The sequence below is a fragment of the Lissotriton vulgaris genome, unplaced genomic scaffold, assembly GCF_964263255.1.
Source record: "Lissotriton vulgaris unplaced genomic scaffold, aLisVul1.2 SCAFFOLD_1516, whole genome shotgun sequence".
Taxonomy (NCBI): domain Eukaryota; kingdom Metazoa; phylum Chordata; class Amphibia; order Caudata; family Salamandridae; genus Lissotriton; species Lissotriton vulgaris.
The window spans coordinates 492,015-506,536 of NW_028245251.1; the positions used below are offsets into that span (position 1 = coordinate 492,015).

The 14,522-nt window shown below is 45.2% G+C and overlaps 1 protein-coding gene across 2 annotated transcripts in view; it reads right to left on the reverse strand.

Moving 5' to 3' along the window:
* LOC147666495 (E3 ubiquitin-protein ligase TRIM39-like) overlaps positions 1–14,522 on the reverse strand; it is a 174,903-nt gene that overhangs the window by 125,534 nt on the left and 34,847 nt on the right. For both annotated transcript variants that reach the window (XM_086949039.1, XM_086949040.1), the window contains one exon: positions 9,605–9,711. In XM_086949039.1, coding sequence (XP_086805165.1) covers positions 9,605–9,711 — 107 coding nt within the window. The remainder of the gene's footprint in view (positions 1–9,604; positions 9,712–14,522) is intronic.

The following is a 14,522-nucleotide window of genomic DNA, read 5'->3' on the forward strand; positions in this document are numbered from 1 at the left end:
TCTAAACTGTCTGTATACATGCTCAGTAAGTGCGGCACAAGCTGGGGGGACTGCTATTTTATAGAATTCCACTGGAATTCCATTGGGTCCCATGGCCGTTCCTGTGTGTAATGCTCCTATTGCCTGCGTGAGTTCCTCTGGCGTTAGATCTTCTTCCAGAGTCTCTACTGCTTCCGGGGTCAATGTGGGCATGCGTATATCCTTAAGGAATGCCCCATTGTCATCTTCCAAGGCTGTGGCAGTTGGCTTATATATTAATTTATAATAGGTCGTCAATGCTTCAGTAATTTGTTGCGGGAAGTTGTCATTTGCCCATCATCTAGTTGGTTCTGCGCCACCCAGTTACTTGCCCTCTCTTTCTTTTCTAACCAGGCCAATAGCTTACCCGCTTTATCACCTAGCTCATAAACAGTGTGCTGCATTTTAGTGAGTGTATTATTGGCCTCCTCCCGTATATAAGCTGTATATTCCTGCCATGCAAGCAGCAGCTTATGTGTAGTCTTGTCATTCGTGTCCTCTATGTGTGCTGTTTCTGCCAGGGATAGCTCTAGTTCTAAATTATCTATGTGGCTTTCCTGCGTCCTTTTCGGTCCTGTAATTAGGGGATAGCGTGTCCGCGCAACACTGTCTTATAGGCCTCCCATAAAGTTGTTGGAGAGAGACCAGAGTGTTGGTTTTCCTCAAATTAGGCCTTCGTGACCTTAAGGAGGTATCTACTGATTTTAAGATTTTTTTAGGTATCCGGGGCGTATCGAGAACAGCCGTCGCCGTTGTGGGGCGAAGGTTGTATATTCAATGAGTATAGGTGAGTGGTCCAATATACCCCTGGATAAGTACGTGATCTCTGTCATTCCCAACATCCCTGTGGCTAATGTAAAGATGTAGTCCAGTCTGGAGAGACTTTTGTACACCCCAGAGCGAAAGGTATATTATTGTCGTCCTGTCGGGTATTTGGTCTTCCACACATCCAGTAATCCGAGAGCTTCTACAAACTGTACTAACTTGAGGTTGGCACTGCTAGCGTCTCTAGGGAGCTGTCTGTCTACGAATGCGTTCATAGTGGCGTTGAGGTCCCCCCCCCACCCCAGAGGCGGCCAGTCCCTTTGGGCGTTGGAGTGCCGGCCCACTGCTTTCTCGCAGCCGCGAGAAGCAGAAAATAAAATGGTATTTTAAATACCATGTTATTTTCTGCTTCTCGCGGCTGCGAGAAAGCAGACGTCAGGTATATGCCTGGTTAGGGGAGGGTGGGACAGATTTCCTGGTTGGGGGCGGGTGTGTGGGCAGGTCAGGGAGGAGTGGCTCAGACTACTCTAAGTGCCCAGACTGCTTGGTCAGCCCTGGGGGAGCATGCTTCCTGTTTAGGAGCAGCAGAGAGGTGGGCAAACTATGCAGGGAATCAGAGGTGGCATGGACCCGGCCTGTAAGTTTACCGTTTTTTTTATTTTAACCCCTCCCCCCTAACGATACCCCCTCCTCCGCGAGAATTGCGAGCCCGCGACTGTCTGTTTGCTTCGGGCTCAATCTGACACGAACACCTGCCACACTGGAAAATGGGAGTTAAATCCATTTACTTTTTTTTGTTGCCTAAGCACCACGGAATAGGATCTAGAGATGGCACAGATAGGAAGTAGCATATGCTGGGCTGTTTGCTGGCTCTTGCAGTTAGGAGTGGTGGCTTTATACCACGCAAAACAGACACATACATTTTATGGTCCCAGGGTTTAACAAGAGTTAAACAGACTCAGATTCTTCCCTGTGTACAGATAATACACACCATGGGAGTTTTTTACCCCCAAGTTAATGGGGAACTTGAAAACCATAGCTTAAAATACGTTGTAAGAAGATCAACATCCTACAATGGAACATAGAGATGAACTGCTGGATGCACTGTGTGCACAAACACGTCCATTCTGCGTGGGCCCAAGCACACAAGGTGTTCTCTTGTTCAAATCCTTAATCACAAATATAATGTTCTTCCATATACTATCACTCCGTGGGAGCCTGGCGATTCAGCTGGAAAATGTGTTTGAGTGTTGCAGAGGCGAATGAGTCAAAATACCCAACATTCAGGTGTTAGAACATCCGGGCCCTTTCATTTGAATAAGGGCAATTCAGGTGGGTGGGACGGAGTGATTGTGTGTGTAAATCTTGGTTATAATTGGCTCAAACAGGCATTGACAAAGTTTGGAGAGGTCAGGGATTGACCGTAATTCGCGGCTATTAACAGTTGTGATCTACGAAGGCATTACACTCAGCCCATGCTGACCTTGATGAGGCTGTGATATCATCTTGGATCGTAGCTCTTTGGCCCAGAAGAAGGGATCTATTCTTACCCTCATAGCCTTGCAGAGGGGACTTGTTACCTTTTGCATCAGTATTTTATCATTATAGGGAGTTATACTACAAAATGTATGCACTTGTGTAAAATTATCTGTGGACTCGGAAATTCTCCCTCTAAATCGTGGTGGCAGCAGGAGATCACACACAAAAGTTGGAGAGGAAAATAATGTTTACTATCAATAGTTATAAAAGCAGCTCTGAAACACGAAGTAACCCAAAGGCTAGGCCACAAACTGCCCCAATATTTGAGACACCCTTGAGTTTTTGGGCAATTGAGGTATGGTGGTTTTTATGCCTGAACATTCTTGGTTCGAATGTGAAACTGTACGAGATTCTTAGCTATGCTTGTGTGTTTTTGTTGTGAGAGGGATAGGTGCGGTTTATTTCGCAACCTTAATGTATTTAAAAAACAGGATACATCGCCAACAGCAACATTAACTATCAAAATAGAGGTTTTATTTATCATGCTGCCTTGCTTATTTGTACATGGTATGTATTATTATTAAAGATGAAGCATCAGGAATTAGTAGACTAAAGAAATTATTTTGACTCATGTCAAATAGAAATATCTTCCTTCTTGGGGGGGCTAAGAGGTGCAAAAGCCCTGTACAGTGTTTGGAAATACAAGCGGTGTGATAAGGGCTCCCGGGAATTCAAACAGCGTGAATTTTAGTTTGACTTGTCACTGTGACATGGAGCTAAGGAAATAAAAGGCTTGGCTCGCCTCGAGCAGTCAGGCAGATGAGATGTGCGTTCAATGCCATGTGCCAGTAGTTGGTCTTGGATCATAGCATGGACGCCTGCTCTGAATTCAGATGGGCGCTGCAAGATCATTAATATGAGCAGTGCATTACATAAAGCATGCATTTCTAAATATTGGAGAATCGTAGGGAAGCAATGCAAGTCTATAAGGAGCTGCAGCATGTCCACAATACAGGAGATATGTTCAGTTTCCTCGGTCACGTGAGTCCTGTAGGATTATGAATGCACTGAACATGCACACACTCTTGCTACATCGTTTGATAAATACAGTAATAGTGGAATGCAAAGCAGGTTTATCCAGCGGTGCCTCCAGACTATGTAAAAAGATGTCTGAGTGGGCACATCTGTATTTGAGGCTTATGGCTGAACTCAATGTAAACAGCGCCTACACATTAAACAAATGAGACTGCAAACATCTGGATGCCACTTGCATTCACAATTTGCATGTAATTAGTTGTTCTTTTGACCTTTTTGTTAAACCTGCTCTTGTTGTATTTATGTATGGCTGAATCACTGAGAGTTTAAATCTGCTTGAGATACCTGCTGGCAGACATCGTGTATATTTCTCAGAGCTGCGTGGCCCTGGAAGGGCCTAGCTTCAGAAACATTTCTATCTCTATGTTGTTATATGACATACCTTATGTAATAACTGCACTTTCACAATTGCTGTATTAACCTTCTTGCTTCTCAAATGTGCTTGAAAATGCACCATTTACCCACTTTTTTTCCAAAGTTCTCGTAGTGAAGAACCACCCGAACACCCCTTAAGATGTTGGGGCTCGCTGGTTGTGCTCGCTATGGTGCACTCAGATAGAAATGTTACGCCTCCACCACTTTCAAATGTCACCAGCCACCACTGCACCCCTCATAATTAGTTCTCCCCAAGGAAGTGCGAGTAGGAATTTCTCCAGGTCCGGGAAAGTCGTCTGTTGCAACGTTGGTGGGATGTAAACCGACACTATGTTATATATCCTACCGGGACATTGACATGTCATTGCTGAGAGCGCCCCTGATAGTCCTTGTTCATCTCAATTACGATCAATGGGAAACACCTATTGACCAGGATCCCCACTCCTCTTGAACCCGAGGGATTTACAGGTCGTTCCCTCCAGATGAGATTCCTGGAGGAGTACAACAGCAGGATTTTTACGTCAGCGGTATTGCAAGACTAAACCTCAGTTAATTTTATCTCCCAGACCAATTACATTCCACAATAGCACCCTTAATGAAAGACTGGGCGCTCGTGAGGCCTGTGTCCAGGGCCTACGTCACCTATCTCCTAGTCCAAGTATATCATAATCTTTGTTAATGTGCGGCCCTGCTTGGGCTAGCTGTATTGTAGTCTCAATAGTGTCTCCTGGTCGGACCGGTGTTGTAGCACCTTTTATCAAACATACAACTATTACTAAAAATAACTATTAACTATACTCATCCCTCCACCCTCCTCCCTGCACAGCGGATTAAAAACGACCAGTCTCCCCAACTCAGCAGAGTGCTTTGGTTCCATAAATTTATACTTGCGTAAGGGGGAGAGTCACTCCGCGTCCCCCGATTTCGTCTTCACTGCCCACTATGAACATTCTGCATTATCCAGCGAGCGGATTCAGGCCCCATCTTGCAGTCAATCCAGTGTGTGCTGTCTGCTATATGCGCCCCTCAGTCCACAAGGGCCAAAGGAGCTGCCTCCAATCGACGCCTCGTCCTTGAGTTGTAGCGGTCTTGTCTAGGTGCGGCTGTGTCGCTCCGCAGCGAGCCCGCTGTGCCAATTTGTTCCATGTTGGGTGTCAATTGGAGTCATTGTCAGCCCCTGCGCCGGCTTTCGCCCCTGCTGCAGTCTCCATCATCAGTGCCAATTTGGTGGGTTGATGCCTTTGTTTTGCTCCATTTCTGTTATGTCCTTTGGCTGGGTGCCATCCTTCCAGCCATTCTCGGGCGTCTTGAGGAGTCTCGACAAACCAACTCCTCCCTTCCGCTTCTACCCTCAGTTTTGCTGGAAAGAACATTGCGTATTTGAGTGCTCGATTGCGTAGCTCCTTTTTGATGTCTAAAATATTCCATCATTGCTTCGTTACAGCCGCTGTGTAGTCCCGATATAACGTCACGTTACTGCTGTCCAACCGCAAGGGGGGAGCAATGCGGGCCGCCTGCAGAATCGCATCCCGATCTCTGAAGTTAAATATTTGCGCTAGAATTGGTTGTGCTGGGGCCCCCGGCTTAAGCCTCCATCCAGGCACTCGGTGAGCTCTTTCCACCGAGAAGTTAGAGAGACCTCGCGGCTGCAGTTGATTCTGTACCAGGTCTTCAACGAAGAGATCTAATGCTGGCCCTTTTATACTTTTAGGTACTCCCACCAAGCATATGTTGTTGCGCCAGGAGTGTCCTTCTTGATCGTCCAGCTTTTCTGCCATCTGTTTTGTGGCTAATTCCAGGTGTCGTGCCTGCCATTGCAGTGTCGTAGTGTCAGTCGAGAGAGTTGCAGTGGTGGTGGTTTCTATCTCCGAGAGCCTAGTGTTCATTTTGGAGATTTCTGCTCGCAGGAGCGTTAAGTCGCAAGAAATAGTGCCAATAGAGGTTTGCTTTTGCGTACCGCTTTTGGCCGCCATAAGTGTGGCAGGGTATGCTCAGACGCGAGTCCCTTGCTCACTTTGCCACTGGATTCAAGCAAGCCGGGCTGAAGACGGCTGGAATGCCAGAAACCGCTCCTCGGAAGCTTGTTTCCGGTCCAGGGAAGACATGGCTTGGCAGTTCGGGCTGGACTGTTCCCATGAGGCACAGGGTCAGGCTGATTTGCATATAGCCATGTCTGAACTGGGGTGGCAGAGTGGGCTAAAGAACGGTGATGGATTAAACCCAGATTTTTTGACTGGGTGTGAGTGTTTGATTGATTCATATGCTCCGTCCATCACCACCCCCTTTTGTACCGCTTTTTGCTGCGGGTCATGACATCTTGTAATGTGATTTATTTAGGTTTTGCGGTCTGTTGGCCACCGACAGCGCGTGGGGCCATATCCGGCGTGTCTGACTGCTCTTTTGTAAAAGTGTACTTGTCCAGTCGGTTACTTTGCACCCATCAGGGTCCTCTACCTACCATGGCTCCTCCAACACCGGGGCACACACCCTTTCACCTAGCGTGGGGGAGACAGTAATCTACGCTGCCTGCCTACGTGGAGTGGTACCCTTGTGCGGCCTTTCAGTTTTTCCGCCATTCACCGCCGCTGTCTTTAGTAGTCTGCATCAGCAGAGGCTGTGCGGACCCCGGTATTTTCAGAGCTCTACGGTTCACTTCTGCGCCGTTCGCAGGCGTGGTATTACTTCTCGTGTAGGTGTATGCTCCAAGGCCGGATTACATGGGAATCAGGTGGTGTGCTGTAACTTTACAGGCTCATGCAACGCCTCAGTGCTGCCACTTATTTGTTTATTTGCAAAGTTGTATATAGCGCTGGCTAGACCCTGAGGTATCAGAGCACTTTACAGGAGGATCAGCAAGTTACAGGTTACATAGTTACAACCGTTTGAATCAAAGAATCACAGAGGGAGGGGGAGTGAAGGAGACACGAATGGAGAGAAGAGGAAAACAATATCAGATGACTGGCTGGGTAGGTGACGGCCCAGGGGCCAGACTCCTCTATAGCTGCATAGGACAGCTCCACCGGGCATCGGCCAAGGTTGCTCAGTCTCCACAGTAGGTACAAACAGGTTTGGTATCCGCCCAGGGGTCGTCGTCATTGTTCCATCGAAGGGGGAGAGAAGGAGACACATAACGGGGCGACGAGGAAAAACAATGTCAGATGACCGGCTGGGTAAGTGACGGCCAAGGGGACAGACTCCTCTATAGCTGCATAGGACAGCTCCACTGGGCATCCGCCAAGGTTGCTCAGGCTCCGTGGAAGGTAAAAACAGTTTTGTCATTTACATCAGTTGAATCAGCGAGTTACAGGTTATATAGTTACATCAGTTTAAATTAAAGGACAAATGTGAAAGACCCTTTGCCCATGTGAAAGAGCAAACAGATGGGTGTAAGATTGTTCATGTTGTTGGCTCCGGACATGGACTTCCTTAACAACGGTCTTACTGTGACTATCTTCTAGAGGACTGGAAGGCAGCCGTAGTGTGTGGAATCTTAATAGAGTTGCACTCTTCAAAGGAAAAGGGGATTCATTTATGCATTTTTTTTGTGCTCCTAAAGAGGGAGATGTTCAAGATCTTCTCAGATAATTCACATTTTTTTTTTCAGTGCTCTGTTTCTTGTACATTGGTAAATTACTTCATTCTCTTTTTGCTGTGTCATAACCATTACCTTGGTTCATTCCTCCTTCCTGAAGCGTTCCTTTAAAAAAATGTGCAATGTGTAATTTGAAAGTGGCAAATCTGTCGTTTTCAAGCTGGTAAAGTCCGCACTAGGCCTCCGCGAATACAGCCGCACTTCAGAACCTGCAGGAGCCATCCGCAAGTCACTGCTGCCTCCCGCTAGGCTCCGCGCTCATCAATGGCAGCAGAGAGGGCAGAGCTGGCCGTCAGGATCGGTCCTGTGCTCCCAAAGCGATCCACTTGCAGCTCGTCAGCCTCAGCATCGGTTAGTCTGCCTGTCTGGCGCAGCCGCCATTTTGTGCCTGGCCAGTCAGGTTCCGGCCACTGCATCCTCAATTCACTGGGATATTCTCGGAGTTCTTGTGCCAATGTCAAGGAGCCTCGGAAGGCTGCTCTAGTGCCCCTTCAGCAGATTCCCTTGTCAGTGGGTCCGCATCTACCCCTCTGTACATATACGGTAGTGGCAGCTGAGCTGTTTATAATGGAGTGGGCATTCGTGGCTGCACCGCCGCGTTTTTGCTTGCGTGTAAACTCAGTGCGTCATGGCGTTCGTTTAATGGTTCGCCCCGTCCTTCGGCGGACTTAGTTACTGTGTTGTGTCACCAGCTATGGGCCGAGATCTCCGTAGCACCATCTGGATAGTAGACGGGCGGGCTCGTTGCTTCACTCACCGCCCACCGAGTTGTCCTGCTGTTTCGCCTTCAGGCTGCCCAGCCTAGTCTTCGTCGCGGGCGGTTTACGAAAGTATCCGAGGTCCTGGCTCAATACTCTGATCCAGGCATTGGTTCTACCCCCGGCTCCACATCGCCTCTGGTCGCGGTTTTCTTCCGGAAACTGCAGCTGCATCTACGTGGTTGGTCGCAGTGTCCCTGCCTCTAGTTATGGGTGATGCAGGTACCGAATTAATGCCAGGATTCATTAGGAATGACGGACGAGCGCCGGAGCTCTCTTAGGCTGTGGCCATCTTTGCTGGTCGCTAGCCACGCCCCATCGAACTACATATTTGATGAGGTTATAGAATCTGAACAACACCTCCCTGGATGGTTGGCTTCATATAGGATCAAAGGATTAGTTAAACTGGTAGAGCACTTACGCACTCGCGACATCATGTATGCTGCTATGCAAGCTGTATCGCATAATGACTGTATTTTGCATCTTTTAGTCCGTTGCTTGTATTTCTGCTTGGTGTCCGTCTGAGCAAAATTTTTGATTTTTAATTGAATTTGTTATAGGATGAGTGATATTGGTACTATTCTCGCAATTGCACTTTTAATTGTCTTCTTCACTTTTATGAATTTAGTATGTACAATGAAATCTGTAACCGTTAGGTCTCCCTTGTACTTATTTTATATATCGAATTTTAAAATGTTGTATAATACAGTTAAAGTTTAGAGTATTTAACAGTACAGCTCGATCCGCACTGTCTTGTTAGTATTTCAGTAAAATGGTGAAATTGGTCTAATATTTGCGTTTTTGCACATTTGGTTCTAGCATGATGCTTGTATCTTGCAATGCTCAACAAAACTGATGAATTTATGGTTTTGTATGCATTTTATTTTGTTGTTATAGATCTGGTTCATCGAATATATCAGAGCCTTTTTATTTGTATACTTTTATTGGAACTCTTAGGAGCATCAAATCATAATAAAAATTGATTGTTTCATGGCATAGCATCTGCAACAGGAAAGGATGAAAACTGACTATATGAAGTCAATATGGGCCACAGTTTGTCTCAGGTAATGGGGCCAACCACACAAGAGGGGTGCCATTTTTTATCAAGAGAAATGTGGAAATTCAGGGTGGTAGGAATTTTGTGGATTCAGATAAGCCACAGGCTCATGCTTTCAACGGCTCTACAATTCACAGAGAACATCACTGGTCGTGTTCCCGCATTACACTATCAGCAGCACACCTACCGGATGCTTCTCTTCCCTACATTGGCAGCACCATTAATACTGAGATCTCACAAAGCTTCATTCTTTTTCACTTTCCATGGATTCCAAACTCACACACTTTATACTACCCTCCTACCCAACAATAGGGTACTCTATTGGCCATAACAGCACTTACTGTAATATTAACCTACGAGTGGAGTCTTTATAGTATGTAAAAGTGTCCTGGCCATGCGCCCAACCCTCCACCATGAGCAATTCCTCCTTAGATGGGTTTCATTTGTAATCAGATATGTATTTACCTTTTAACTCCAGAAGCTTATCCTGCCAGGAGGCATGCTGTCTGCTCTGAAGAGTCTGCTCCACAGCAGCATCTTCCCAGGGTTTCTCAGCTTTCATTTGATCACACCTGCCAATTAGAACACAATATTGTATATGATCTCTTTGTTCACTGCTCATTCTGCTCACTTGCTCTCACTGCACTCTTATTTACTCCAGGATGTAAGAACTAAAGATTCTCAGTGCACATATGTGATTGTTATAAGGGGGCGCCGTTCTCTCTTGGATATCACTGCAAGATTGAAAGGATTTTTCTTTGTGGCCCTCTACAATTAGTGAACATTAGTGAACATTGGAAGTTGCCCTTTACCGCTGGTGTCCAAGGGTCTGATGTACCATTTGCAAACCAAGTCACTCCTATAGTACACTTGACTATCCAGGGTAGTACCTGCTCATCACTGCAGGGCATCAACCCTCTTGTGAGGAAGTGGTTATACATTTTCCTCTGGCAAGAACTAACTGTCTTGAAGATCCAATAACCAGTTATGGTACCAAGCCTCTTTAAAACTCTACTCCTTCATGAGCTTTTCACTCGTGTAAAGTCTGTGCTTTGCCTTAAGCATCAACTAGTCACTAGCATTCTAAGGAACATATTCCACAACATTGAAACGTACCTGGCATCTTGGTTTTGACAAAGCAGACCTCACCAGGTCTAACTTCCAGGCCTATTTGGGGCTCCTCCACACAGCCATTAAACAAGCCTGGGTAGAAGGCGCCATATTTCCTCCCCAATGGCTGCTCCAAGGAACCAATCATTCGATTTTAGATTATTTTGGAATATTCTACCATCACATTAGACAATTTGCAATTTACCTTACACCCAAATGATAATTTTTCAAAACTGTTCACGGCAAACTTTGACAGAATCAAGGCAACATCCACAAGTGAATGTGGTCATCGTAGCAGGCATGCCATGTTTAGGTCATTCCTCACAACAACTATAATTATACATCACTTAGTGCCCAATGTGGACTTTGGCGGACGGTGTAAAGAGAGTGAGGGTGGCAGAGAACTTTACATCCACCATTCTGCCTTTACTCCGCCAACCAAATTTAGAGCTCACCACCAGTCCTTTGGTAAAATTTAAGGGTTTGTATGAACTGTTGTCATAGTGTATCTTGCAAAGTCCTTTAAGAGTTTGTTCAGCGTCTGCCATTGGTGATGAACGCCTACACTAAACTTCCAAAAACAAACTCCCAAAGCAAGAGTTTGTTTTGGGAAAATAAAAAACAATGCCTTTAATAATGTGGGAGTTCTACCAGTGTGTGGGTCATTTTTTATTAGTACTGTTTTTCACTGCTAGGATATTCTTGGTGGCAAATCACCCAAACTAGCTAGCTATTGAATTACTTTATAAAAATAATCCCCCCTCGACATGGTTAATTTTTTATAATTTTTAGTTGAACACTTACTTTCGTTGGGACAATTTTTAGAGCAATATGCGGAAGAAAGAACTCCACACTATCAGGTTATATAAGAGGGCGATTTTAATGTTGCATTTTTGTAAAAAGCACATCTGGTGTAATCCCAGAGATTACCCACTTCGAACATGCGGAACAGGGCAATCTGCTTGAAGACCCTTTGATCCAAACAGTGCAAATTATTAGCAGCCAGACTAGGGAGGGCAAAATGATTCCCTCCTTTACCGGAAGGGGTTGCTCCTCAGTTATAGATATTATGTTATCAGCCCCTTTGGCCAACTTCATCCATTCTTTGAGAATCAGTTGGAATCGTTTGAGCGGCCGTAATCCTGTTTTACTGGAATCGGCTCGGGATTTGGGGCTGGATAATAGTTCGAATGAGAGTCAATCCAACAAATCCCCATGTACTAAGATCAGGCCAGGAGGATACTATGGGATAAAATGGGACAGGGTGGTACCGGAGGCTTTTTTTTAAATAACCTTTACACTCAAAACGCGGGCGACATTGCCCAATGTTTAGATAGTGATTCTCAGGACAGGGTAGCCCTTGAGGCCTTTAATAGACTTTGTGGGCAAATTGCCACACATTTTCGGCGAAACAGTCCCCAATAAAGAGGAAAGTGGTTTTACCACAGTTGCTCTAAGACCCATAGAGCTCTAATGGCTGCCTTAAAGCAGCAACCCAGGGATAAGGAAAAATTAGGGCTTGTAGGAAAGCATATAAATTAGCTGTGCTTCAGAGGAAAAAGATCATCAAGGAGCAAGCCTGGGGGAACCTATGCCAAGTTTCCACTCTAGCAGACAGCACCTACTTTTGGGAGATAGATAAACAAACCTTTTTTCACTGGTCTTGTAAATAGTAGACTTGACTGTATTATTTCCCCCGATAGGTGGTTAACCCATTTTGAGGGAATAAATAGTGGGAAGGATTTGGTTGGCCCAGATACCCCTTGGGTTCCAGAAAAAGATATTCCACCCCGGATTTTCTCCACTGAGGAGGTGGTCAAAGCTATCCTGGCCACAATAGGGGGTAAGATCCAGGCCAGATGGTGCTCCCCCAAGATCTCTATAAAGCAGATTATCCGTCCTGGGCTAATGTCTTCTCTCGGGTCTTCACCGCAGCATGTAAGCATGGTTTTCTTCTTCCTGGTCCAGTGCAATAATTCATCCTATTTTTAAAAAGGGGCTAGGGATGATCCAACCTCCTATAGTCCTATGTCCCTTTTAGACTCTGATGCCAAAATAATGGGGAAAGGTGTCTTCGTGCACCTAACCTTATGACTAGAAAGACCCAACATAATAGCAGATTTACAATATGATTTCAGACAGGAAAGAGTGACCCTGGACCAATGTATTAAACTGCAATTGGTAGTAGGCAAGTGCAGGTTGCCAGGAATGGCTGCCTACATATGACATTTATGGACCTAACCTCAGCATTAGACGGAGTGAACCGATCCAAACTATGGCACATTTTATTGGATGAGGGCATGAAGGTCGAACTTGTGGCAGTCTTCCACAATTCATTCTAATCTTTGCGCCTTGAACAGATATGATGAGAATGGCAGTTTGACTGACCCCTGAGGGGTAAGGCAGGGGAACAGGGGAGCCTTCTGCCCCTCCCCACGCTGCCTTTCACCTTATACATTAACAACCTCAGGATGCTTTGACTGTAGCCACCAAGGGCGGGCTCTAAATTAATCCCCGCCCAGTTATATACGGATGATGCGGTCCTGTTTGCTCAAACTTCTGTAGGCCTCCAACATATGTTAAATGCTTTTATCAATTTTATGAACTCCCTAGATCTGTCCACCAACTTTACTAAATCACATGACAATCGGCTGCCGGAAGGCTGGTGGGCAAAAGTTCTTTGGCAATAGTGTTGAACTTACTAAGGTCACGACCTTCCCATATCTTTTTGATAATAAAGGCTCCTTGGTCGCTTAATTTTGCACGCAGACTAGGTGCCAAATTGGTACCTGCTTTATTGAAGCTATATCGAGAACAGTGTGTCCCTATGACGACGTACAGGAGTGACGTGTGGGGGTCTAAAGACAGGGGAGAACACCAAGTGTCGAAAATAATTTTGGGGGGGTTCTCTACCAGCTGTCCCAACCAGCAGTCCCTCGTACATACTACATGAGGAGGTTGGTCTGGGTTATATCTCCGGCCTCATCGCAATGGCACCCATCACTCACTGGTTGAAAATCTGGTCAAGCCCTGTCCTTGTTCTAAATCAGCTAGTCATCGAGGATTGGAGAGCACTTGAGCAGGCTTTAAACATCCCATGGTTTAAATATGTTAAAGAAACACTGTCGAGTGTCCACTGTACGTATTGATTCACGACCCATGGAGATAGAGGCTGTAAGAAATGTGCTTCTGGAGATGTGGCTAAATGAAAGAGAGGGGAGGGAACTTGTTAAACCAACCGTCACACAGTATATTCTATTGAAAACCTGTCAAATGGGGAACCATACCCGTCAATTGTTAGTAACCCTGATCACTGCTTCTTATTGACAAGGTTTAGGTTCAATACCTTTCATTGGTTTTTAGTTACTCCTAAGGGTTTTTGTAAACAAGGAGACCTTAATCCATGCTCCTGTAATAATGTTTCAGACCAGAATATTATGCACTTTATAATCATATGTGATTTCTATTGTACCCCGAGGAATACATTTATTCTTCTTAGTCAGTCACAAACAATAGCTTTTTTCAAGTAAGACCTGACATGTTTTTACAACTACTTGCCTTGCAATTGGTGTGTTTTGGGGTCACGAATTCTTTTCGGAGCCATTAGACTCAGGAAAAAATGAACTATTGATTAGGAGTTTATATTAGTTTAGCTGAATTATAGATTATTTAGCCGGACCCGATACATTGCAGATAGCATAACTGACCTATTTTTTGTACGTTTTTTTTCTGTCAGTTATTTGTTGGTCAGGCCTTTTATATGGTTTCTTATTCCGGTTTTTTAAACTGAGTATTATCTGTCATTTAAACATAATTTAATGGCATGTGGGTATTTACATAAAATTCAAGTGTAGCCATGTTTAAATATTACTAATATATGTATTTTGTATTTTTTTCCTTGCGCTTTTATGGTCTATATGGACCGAATAAAGAATTATTGATTGTTCGGGGGAAATAGTTGGAGATTATGTACATTGACCTGGTAGAATCCGTCTGTCATTGTGAAGGTGAGTAATATGATTCACTTCGTTTGGTTGGCAACGTGCACGCTGAAAGTCCTAGGTGATGGAAAGGTTGAGGTATTGTGGCTGGGCTGTATGCAAATACTGTGGGTGCCATGGAAGAAGAGAACCTAACCTCTGTCTGTTTTGGCAGAGTTTTAGCAAGAGAGAGGAGAGTCATTCAGTGAATTAGGTATATACTGCAAGAACCTAAAAGGATCAAGCGGAAGACACTATTAAAAGAGCCCAGGCCAGAAATCACAGTGTGTCCA